General features: G+C 39.6%; 1 protein-coding gene across 2 annotated transcripts; it reads left to right on the top strand.

Moving 5' to 3' along the window:
* Nucleotides 1–884: 884 nt before the first annotated feature.
* Nucleotides 885–10,620, top strand: sult3st1 (sulfotransferase family 3, cytosolic sulfotransferase 1). Of its 2 annotated transcripts, XM_048244893.1 has the most exons (7): nucleotides 885–1,150; nucleotides 4,558–4,984; nucleotides 5,116–5,321; nucleotides 5,528–5,654; nucleotides 5,850–5,944; nucleotides 9,498–9,678; nucleotides 9,779–10,620. In XM_048244893.1, the coding sequence occupies exons 2-7, from the start codon at nucleotides 4,843–4,845 to the stop codon at nucleotides 9,904–9,906; spliced, it is 879 nt and encodes a 292-aa protein (XP_048100850.1). In that variant the 5' UTR covers nucleotides 885–1,150; nucleotides 4,558–4,842; the 3' UTR covers nucleotides 9,907–10,620. The 2 variants fall into 2 exon arrangements, with proteins under 2 accessions (XP_048100850.1, XP_048100851.1); XM_048244894.1 differs by lacking the exon at nucleotides 885–1,150 and having other exon boundaries at nucleotides 3,102–4,984.
* Nucleotides 10,621–11,016: the final 396 nt, after the last annotated feature.

Below are 11,016 nucleotides of genomic sequence, written 5' to 3'. Positions count from 1 at the left end.
AGCTAAATTTTGCCGCGGATGCAACGCGAACAGAACGCTTGCGCTGGAATAGCCTCCCTGTCTGTGTGACTACAGATATATGCGTCTGAAATGTGAGCCCGGCGAGGAGAGATCATGGGAGAGATGCTTATTGATGTCACAGGTGGGCTAGTTGAAACGTTCAACTTCTGTCAGAAAAAGACGTTGAGATTGGTGTAGCAACGTAGCATAGGCTGTTGTTAAAGTTAGCGATATTGGACAGAAATATAGACATAACGAGTTCATTTGATGAAGAATACGTGCAGTTTTAGCCATCTAGATCGGCAAAAGGTGAAGCAAATAGGCATACTTTATCAGTATAGCAAAGGCTAATGTGAATAACTAAATAGTTGAATTAAATGCTCCTAAACTGGGCTGCTGCGTTTTGTCGAGTTCAGAGACAAAAACAGTGTTTGACATAGCAATGCTGTCTTTTAAGAAACGCTCAGTGGCCTGACACACTAGCACAATGCCACAATTTGTAAGTAGCCTAGCTGCAGGTTAAAACATTTCAAACCAATTTTACAAATTAAAGCCTAGTCTACCCTACCCAAGTTTATTTATTACCTGGTTTGGTCCAACAAATATTCAGACTTATCTTATTCAGACTTATTCTAATAGTCTACTATGAAGTGTCCCGTAGGCCTATGAAATCTTCAGAAATGTCTGATAACTTCAGGCACAAAGAAAGAAAACTCATGTAGATTACTGAGGAGGAGAGGAGGGCCAGGGTGAAGCATGTTGCCAAACAGCGCTGGGCCCCTTCACACTTAGGCCCAAGCCAAAAAGAAGAAATAATAAGTATTTTTTTTGTAAAAAAAATAGTCATTTTGTAGTTTGTTTTCTTTATAAATCTCTGGTTTTAGGCAACTTCATACTCCATGGAAGCTATGCACTATTGGCAACAATGTCACTCGCTTTTGCTATGAAATGGCCATTTCCCACTTTGCGCGCCCTTCTCACCTTTTTCACCCCTGACCTGTTTTCATGCCTGAGCGAGAGAGAGAGAGAGAGACAGACCAATGACGAGAGTGAGAGAAAGCGCTGCAATTTTTTTTAAAAAATGGCTAGTGGAAGTGATGGCACGGAGACTGGTCTACCTTGTCTGTACTGCTGCAAGTTTCATCACCTGGTAAGAAACCCACAATTGCAGTGTCATGAGCAAATGTCTACAATGAGCAGCTTCAAAGAACGTATAGTGATTTCTAGCTCGTTGTGTGAAAAAAAGTATTTATTTGAATATCTCACGAAAAAGGTAAAATGAACTGAACTTTGAACTAGTTCAGAATTAAAATTGTGAACTTTGAACATGAACTGTTCACTTTGAGCATGTATGAACTGAACTTGAACTAGTTCAGAAAAGCTGTGAACTGGCACAACACTGTTAATAAGCTTATTAATTTGGAACATTTCATTATGATGCTGCTGTGTTTGTACTTGTGCAATGACAATAAACGTGAATCTAATCTCAACAGCTGTAAATTAATCTAAACTGGGTTGGAAAAACGATAGACGCATTAAGACTACACACCCTGTTCAACTGCTTCCTCTGCCAAAAACTGTTTCAAAATAAAAGTCCTCACTACAATATTTCACTGTTAAACAATTTAACCCTTTAATGCACTGGTAATTCCCTGGAATTGCGTTTTCTAGTTACAGTGCAGGAAAATGCACTGTACTGTTCTTCCTAGGCTTCTTCTTCTTCTTCGGAATTAATGCAGCTTCAACCGTTTAACGTAGAAACTTCATTCAAACTATGTTACGTAGGTCTTACTTAGGACATCTGGGCAATGTATTTTTCATCTTTGTAACTTTTATACTTTTTTTTAAAACTATTTATTAAAAACTACTCAAAATTTCCCCATAGACTTAGGCTGATGACATCACAATGGACTAATTAACTTGATTTGCACCTGTATCAACTTCCAGCTGCTCATCTAGGTCCCATCAAAGAATCAGTTCAACTGATTGCACCTGTATCAACTGCTTTCTGCTGAACTAGGCCAACTCTCTCTGTGTCTCTCCATTCTACAAGGATATAAGGCACATTTCAACCAACTTTCTATCCATTCATCCTCTTCAAACCATTCACTTATCCACCCATTAAACTATCCATCAACATCCATTAACCCATCTGCCTATCAACATCCATTCAACTTTCTGTCTATCAACATCCATTACACTATCTACATTTTTAAAACTATATACTCTGTCTCAGGCTTTAAGCATATAATATGGCTCTATTAAGACTGCCGTTAAGCAATTAGAATCCTAGGCCAGGTGGCCAGGCTATATTAAACCTCATCTACCTAGTTCAGTCATTCCTACTATATTAAACCTCATCTACCTAGCAAATAATTTAACCATTTAAACTATCCACCTATTTAACTGTTCAGTCATTCTAACTATATTAAACCTCATATACCTAGCAACCAATATAGTTTGTTTTTACTCTGTATGATATTTTACATAATATTTTTTGCATTTTCTTGCACTGTAGGGGAGACCGGGGACAGTTGCAACACTTTTTGCATTTGGCTCTGTTACTCAGAGACGGTTTGGATTAGACAAACCAATTTTTTATACAATACACTTACATATGTCTGTTAATAGTCTAAACCATTTAAAGATAATTACAGAATCTACATTTTTCACAATTTGCATTTGAATGTAAGGAGTCAGATGTTGCAACTGACCCCGGGCCCGAGGACAGTTGCAACATTGTTTGGGGATGGTTGCAACATGTTAAAAATACAATATATTACAATAAATGTCAGTGCAGCAAAATGATTATTTTTGTATGTAAATACAAGTTATGTAAGTTATAATAATAGTACAGTGTTATTTATTCACCAGCTTTGATTAGATGACAATTATAGATTTGTCTAGATGAGTAGGCCTTACATGTATGTGCAGATATCAAATATTGAAATTGATATAAAATACAGTAGGACTTTAGTGACATAGGAAGAATGGAACAATTTGGGAGGCAATTCACTTTTATTTAGACTATTGTCATGTAAAACATGTTTTTAAAAATATATATTTTATATTATCATATTTATGCATTGTACGGGACTGTATCAGCCATGATAAAACCTCATGTGCTAGCTAAACAAGGGGACCTTGACATGCTAACCATAGTAGCTTAAAGTTAACATATCACTCATTTAAATCATATAAGTTTGAGCTGAATCACAAAAACAGTGACAGCAGTTTTACAGAAACAAAGCTCAAGAAAATAAATTTCATACCTAAGAAACAGTTTTTTTACAATAAATCCTGGAGCAGTTCAGGAATCTCCTTGCTTTTTCTCTGCTAGGGGGGGCATCCAACTGAGCATATGCAGTGTGAGTGTCATCACTCTACATTGTTTCTGATTGGAGAAAATTGACATGTTGCAACAGTCCCCTGTTGCAACTGTCCCCGGTCTCCCCTATTTCCTTCAGGAAATGCTTTTCTAGTTTGTTGTTATAATTCATACGTCGGTCTGTCTATGACTCCTATGTTATTATTAAAGATAGGCACAAAAAAACAAGTTTCCTCCTGTTCATCGCGCCCACAATTTGAGAACCACTGAAGTAGATAGATCTTTTGATGGGGCAATGTCCCATCTACCCATTTGGATGAGCCACACTCACACTACAATCAACAAAAACAATATCCATATGATGGTCACACTATTATGCAACAGTGTAACAATGCAACACTGGCACAGAGCCATACTCACCTTTGGAAAAATTAGATTATGCTTGCTTGCTCCTCTCTTTACAAAAATGTAATGAATCCACAGTTTTGTAGTAGGCTATGGTCAAATGTAGCACAACAGACAACTGTCACATCAAAAATATCAAGACTGCTTATATTACATTCTTGTTTACTTCAACTCTTTCCTATGGAAGCGTACATCCTCTATCCTATGTTGCCCTTTGTCTTCCTTTCTGTACAGTGTTAGCTCACTGTTATCGCCTGTTGTCCAGAGCAAATAATTTTTATGAGCTTGTGCACTCCCATAAATCCAAAGTTCATAAGATAATCCTGGAGTTATATACCATGGAAACAGAATCTAATATGAACATAATGTAGGCCTATAAAAATGGATTTGTTATCTGTTTGAGTCATCTGCTGAAATGATCGGTATAAAATATTCTATCATTTCAACATCAAGCAGCAATTTCTTGCCAAATGTTTTTTGCTTTGCACAATATGGGTGCTAGTTTAAATCCACCAGCTGCACTATGTACACCTACAGTACTGTGCTGCAGTATAGGCAGTGATACAATATTTGATCATTTATTGACACAGCACAATGTAGAAGAAATCAATTGAGTAATATGTTACCATAACAGCAACGTGACGGAAGTTGACTCTGAAATGAGAGTTTGCCATTTAGAATTTTTAAAAGCTTTAGAAACAGTGTGACTTGTAAATGTGTAAATGAATTAATATCAAATTCATATCAAACTTCCTCGTCTGTGTGCTGGCCCACCCATGCTTGCATGTAGCATGGTATTAATTCAGCAATGTGTTTTTTCCCAGGAATGTGGTCATGATGGGCATTTTATGAGCCATGGATGGAGGACGTTGGAAGTTTATTCATGCATCAGAAGTTTGTTATGCACACACACACTATCTGAAATTATATTAAACAACATCCTTATTGCTAAAGTGTTTTATCACCCAGGCCTACCCCTCATCCACTAGATGGCAACAGCATGACTTGGCAAGATTAAGGACCACCCCAGTCCAAAGTCTGAACTTGATCCAGGCAGCAGGTTATTCCAACACTGTTTGCTACAGCACACAATCTGCCGGATTTCAGCCATGGAGAATATCACAGACTACCTTTGTAAATACAAAGACTATGTGTTTGCCATTGGAGTCACAACAGCAGAGTACATAGACTCACTTCAAAACTTTGAGATACGGGACAGTGATGTGTTCGTTGTTACCTACCCCAAGTCAGGTGAGAAAGTTTGGCACAAACCCAAGGGGATTTGATTGATTTTTTCAGATGTATTTACCCACACCCATATGGTGAAAGTGGACTCTCTCTCTGTCTCTGTCTCTCTCACACACACACACACACACACACAGGCACGGTATGGACACAACAAATTGTGACACTGATCTGCAAGTCTGACTTCAAGGACTCTGACCTTTACCCCAACAACTTGGAGAAAATGCCTTGGTTGGAGTACCGTGAAGGCCGCCCAGACTACTCACTGCGTCCCTCCCCACGGCTCTTCGCCTCTCACCTCACCCCAGTCCTGATGCCCCCCGGCCTGAAGGACAGGGCAAAGGTGTGCCAAAAGAAACCATGTAATCAGTCATACACTGGGTTTTTAGTTCAGATCCATCAGTTGTGTGCATATATAAAAGGTGGTTGTTACTTTCTCTAGCCATCTCTCTCTTTCTTTTTCTCACACTCTCTCTCGCTTGCTCTCTGCTTGTGTGCGTGTATGTAGATCAATGAATTGCTGTGTGTCTGCCTGTCTGTTTATTCCAGGTTATTTATGTAATGAGGAACCCGAAGGACAATGTGGTGTCATATTACCATTTCTGCCGTGCATGGGCCGCTTTGGAAACCCCAAAGAGCTTTGATGAATTTCTTCAGCAGTATCTTTTAGGCCAAGGTAGAAAAAAACACGATCAGGCACTCAGTGTAGACCTCACCAATGTAGAGATATCAGACTAATTAACCAGGGTTTTCATGATAACTATAATTTAGGCTTTATACAGTAGTGACCAACATATTTCACCAACATTTTGCAGACTATTTTTCTATTACAGTAATGTTACAATCCCTCTTTCTCATCTCACTTGTCTAGTTGGTGCTGCGTCCTGGTTCGACCATGTGCGTGTCTGGAACTCTCAGAGAGAGCAGTACAATATTTTGTTTCTGACGTATGAAGACATGATCATGGTAAGCATATTACATCAGCCAAGTACACAACTGTACTGCTCAGTGAAAAAGAGACACAAGCAAAGCAGACAGGAGTTGTCACACAAGACCTTCACGGCTGAACCATAGGTAAAATCTTGTGAAATGAAACTGAAACTGGTACATCCAACTCCAAAACCAAATGTTTCAGACGTACAGCAAACACATCTTTCTTGTCAACAAAGGTTTTTAATGCCTTTGTTTACTCAATTTCAAAGACAATATTTGTTCATGTCAGTTAACACTGATACCATCAATGATGCCATCAACCTAGACAAGGGGAAAAGTGCTGTGAGAATCATGTTCTTTGATTTCTCAAGTGCTTTTAACACCATCCAACCCCTCAGACTGGGAGACAAGCTCTTGCAGATGGGTGTGGACGCTCACCTGGTAACCTGGATTACAGATTACCTGACCAAGCGACCACAGTTCGTCAGACTGAAGAACTGCCTCTCTGACACTTTGATCAGCAGCACCGGAGCACCACAGGGAACTGCCACATGCAGAAGTTTTCTGATGATACTGCAATTGTGGGGTGTATCAGGGACGAGCAAGAGGAGGAGTACAGGAGCCTGGTGGAGGACTTCGTGCAGTGGTGCAAACTCAATCACCTTCAACTAAACACTTTAAAGACCAAGGAGATGGTGGTGGATTTCCGAAGGTCTAAGCCCGCTCTATTGATGGGGTCAATGTGGAGGTGGTAAGCACGTACAAGTATCTGGGTCTCCACCTGGACAATAAACTGGACTGGTCAGCCAACACTAATGCACTCTACAAGAAAGGACAGAGCAGGCTGTACTTCCTGAGGAGGCTGCGGTCTTTCAATGTGTGCAGCAAGCTCCTCAGGATGTTCTATCAGTCTGTTGTGGCCAGCGCCCTCTTCTATGCAGTGGTATGCTGGGGAGGAAGCACAAAGAAGAAGGATGCTGGGCGACTTGACAGGCTGGTAAGGAAGGCTGGCTCTGTAGTGGGAGCTGAACTGGAGTGCATCACTTCAATATCTGACAAAAGGACCCTAAACAAACTGATCAACATCTTGGACAATGAATGTCATCCGGCTCTACAGCACTATCAAAAAAACCAAAAGAGCTTGATCAGCTGGAGACTTGGCCACTGCCATGCACAACTGAAAGGCTGAGGAAGTCATTTGTTCCTAGGGCCATTGAACTGTTCAATGCCTCACTAAAGGGAAGAGGAGAGATAGACTTCTCTGCTTAGTCTGTCTGCCTCTCCACCCTCTCCATGTCCATGTTTTTTGAGTACTGACTGCCCACTTCTGCTTACTACTGTTTTACTACTGTTTTACTATTGTACATAGCCTAATGTTTTCACTACTGTTTTACTGCTACACTGTTTTTCATGCTATATTAGCACACATGATCAATGGCTGCGGTCAGGCTTCTGATACAATACTGAATGAATGAATGGCTATAACCCTATTACCTCAACCTGTTCTTGCACTGAAATAGTTTTTTATTTTACCTTGTCTACATTACACTTGCAATCCTATTTGTCTATATTATTTATGCTGGTCTCTAGACCTTACTCTTGCACTGTTGCACTGTTGGACTAATGTTGGACTACTTTTTGCACCTTCACCATGACACTCACTCTCTTGAGCACCTTGCCAGGCAAACATAACTAAGGACTATGGTTGGACTACTGTTTGCACCTTCACCATGACCCTTGAGGATCAATAAAGTCTATCTATCTATCTATCTATCTATCTATCTATCTATCTATCTAAATGCAGCCATTAGGGCAGCTGTGGCCTACTGGTTAGCGCTTCAGACTTGTAACCGGAGGGTTCGGTTCGAGCCCCGACCAGTAGGAAAGGCTGAAGTGCCCTTGAGCAAGGCACCTAACCCCTCACTGCTCCCCGAGCGCCGCTGTAGCAGGCAGCTCACTGCGTCGGGATTAGTGTGTGCTTCACCGCACTGTGTGTTCACTGTGTGCTGTGTGTGTTTCACTAATTCACGGATTGGGATAAATGCAGAGACCAAATTTCCCTCACGGGATCAAAAGAGTATATATACTTCTACTACTCCTCCTAAAGGCAATACAGTAGTAAATAAGGATGCAGTGATCAAAAGAGTATATATACTTAAACTTATACAATTGGTTCTGTTGAGCAGCCCTGCTAACAGTACTTTCTGTAATCATATCAGTAGTGGTGATCGGTAGAATTCCCGGTTGGTGTTTTGAGGCCAGGCTGATTAGGCTATTACGATCTTAAAAAGGACATGATATCGCTGTTTGTATAAGTTCTTTTCTGTACCTCCAGCAACTGTGTTATCACAGCCCTGTACACTTTCACTCCCCAAGGCCTCTCCCCACAACGTTTAACCGCTACGATGACCTGAGATGCAGGTTATGAGATGAGGTACAGACTACTGAAGATTTTAGATGAGCGACTGCAGCTATCCCTCCAAAAAATGAGTCAGGCCAAGTTGGATCATACTCTTATCAACAGCCCCATCGGGAGAAATCTCTCTGTAATATCCAGACGGAGCTGCAGAGCAAATTCAAATGTGCTTACAGGTTCGTCTGGGTTCACCTAAGCCAGCCATCTGCTCCTGTAATAACAATACTATACTACTGTTACTGTTAGATTTAGAAGCTACACTTTTGTCAAAAATGAGAAAACATGCTAAAACAACTGTAAAACAAACAGAACAAATATAAACAATGTGGCATTATCAGACACAGATGAGCTACTTAAATGAAATGAAATAGTGAATAAGCAACATTATGGAGGTTTGGTCTAAAACTATTCAGTTGGCTTCCTGAAATCATGCAAGAACCTTGCAAACAGCCCAGTTATCACTTTAGATAAAGGCTTGCCAGTGCATTAACTGGTGACTTTTGAAAATATACAGTAGTTGATGTCATGGTGTGAAGTATTTTTTTTATTTATTTTTTACTTTTTGTGGCATGTTCTAGCAGAACTATGTATTGCATAGTGGTAGTGGTAGCAACAGATGTGTTCACCTGTCTTCTATATCAGTGTTTCTCAAACTTTTTCAGACCAAGGACCACTTAACCAGTAAAAAAAACATCACGGACCACCTAGCTAATAGACACAATAGGCCTACTCACTGAACCACCTTACTTATTGTGTCAGAGGATATATATGATTTAAATTGGCATAGCTTACATAGGCAGTGTTGCAGAACTGTTTGGATTTACATACAAGTTGGTTCAATATTGCAAACAACTCATCTATATTATGTTTTACCACGTCTGCCCGCGGACCACTTGGGTTAGCTTGCGGACCACCAGTGGTCCCCGGACCACACTTTGAGAAACACTGTTCTATATGACTGTACCATAAAATGAATTTAGACTTTAATGTAGAATTTGAAGATTTAAAGCTCAGCATTGATTTCAGCCTATAAATGTAAAAAATAATTTAAATGTAAATATAGATAATGTAGTTAATTTACCCTAAACACATGACCTGTAGATAATGTGTAATTATGGATGGTACTTATGATATTAGCATTAAGCTCTTTCACTAACGTTGCTCTGGCAGGACCTCCACACAGCTGTGCGGAAGATTTGCCATTTCCTGGAACGAGATCTTGATGAGGCAGCTATCAACCGAGTAGTGGAAAAAGCCACCTTCAAGAACATGAAAACAGACCCGAAAGCCAACTATGAGTTTTTGCCCGAGGAACTCCTCAACAGAGAAAAAAGTCGCTTTCTCCGTAAAGGTCAGACTGCATCATCCTTGATGACTCCAGAGGTCTTTTTAAGACAAACACCTGCAAAAAATTGTTTAGACATTATAAAAAAAACACTTCTTTTTTGCAGGAACCATTGGTGACTGGAAGAACACCTTCACAGTGGCCCAGAGTGAAATGTTTGACCGTGTTTACCAGGAGAGAATGGGAGACCTACCTTTGAAGTTTATCTGGGAAATGAATGGACAGCCACGATGACATTGTATTATAAAGTTGCACATGAAAGTCATTAAGAAACATCCCTACAAAAGACTACAACTGTCCCCTCTCTCTTTCAAACTGCTATGTCTCTCTCTCTCTCTCTCTCTCACTCACACACACACACACACAAAGACATTTTCATAAAATATTCATCAATCACTTGCTGAAGGAGCAGGAATCGAAGAAATATTATGCATCATCTTAATACTGGTTGAACCATTTATTTTGATCAAATCAGTAATTTGCAAAATGATACTTTTTTTAGATATTATGCAATCAGTTACTCAGTTAAAACAGAAATGTATGAAATACAATGACCGTCCATGCGTTGCTTCTTTGCTTTGTAATCTCAGTAATACAATCAAAGAGTACAGTAAAGATTCTAGAAACCGTCATGTGTTAATTTCATCAGCCCATCATAACCACTGTTGGATGCATAAGATGACACTGAAAGCACTTTGTAATTGTCTTACCACACTTAAGTAACTTACCACACTTATAAGTAACAATAATATCTGCATGATTGAAGATTGTAAGATTGGTTTGAAGATTAATTGAAGATTGGTTTTGCCACATTTACCTCTGTGCTTCTAGTCACAGAGGCTGAATTTGAGCCATACATTACGGTTTACCTGAGAACCGTTATTATTCTTAGACAGAATTAGGATAATATGCTAATTTTCACTAAATAAAAATATTGGTTTGATTGATGATTGGTTGAGATCGATGACAACTATCCTCTCATCTAACTCTGGGGTAAACGGCAAATAAGTTAATTTCTCAAAAAGTTGGCATGTTTCTTTAAATAATTTCCATGGAGAAAGTTATTTGGGGTGAAGCAGTGTTAAGATCAGTTGACATTCATTGGAGTAGAGTGGCTTCATGGCAGGCAGATGTATCTCTTCTTATGTCCAATAGGGGGCACTACTCGGCTGTGAAGAAATAGTGGCACCCAGTCCTGTCACTTGCTGTGTGTGAGAATGTCCAGCGCTAAAGTGTTGAAAGTGAGAATTTTGTGTTTTGTGCATGTCTTTTTGAATTGAAGCTTTTTTTAAAAAAATAAAATAAAATATGTGGACAGTAAGAGAAGTGCTAAAAGCTGCCATA

Source organism: Alosa alosa, chromosome 6 (genome assembly GCF_017589495.1).
Source record: "Alosa alosa isolate M-15738 ecotype Scorff River chromosome 6, AALO_Geno_1.1, whole genome shotgun sequence".
Taxonomy (NCBI): Eukaryota; Metazoa; Chordata; class Actinopteri; order Clupeiformes; family Clupeidae; genus Alosa; species Alosa alosa.
Note: the sequence above shows the minus strand (reverse complement) of the source record. Positions and strands in the feature narration are given on the sequence as shown.

Coding starts and splice junctions, on each gene's coding strand:
- sult3st1 (XM_048244893.1), top strand. CDS start 4,843: ATGGAGAATATCACAGACTACCTTTGTAAATACAAAGACTATGTGTTT. Junction 5,945..9,497: donor CGTATGAAGACATGATCATG/GTAAGCATATTA, acceptor TTGCTCTGGCAG/GACCTCCACACAGCTGTGCG. Junction 9,679..9,778: donor AAGTCGCTTTCTCCGTAAAG/GTCAGACTGCAT, acceptor TCTTTTTTGCAG/GAACCATTGGTGACTGGAAG.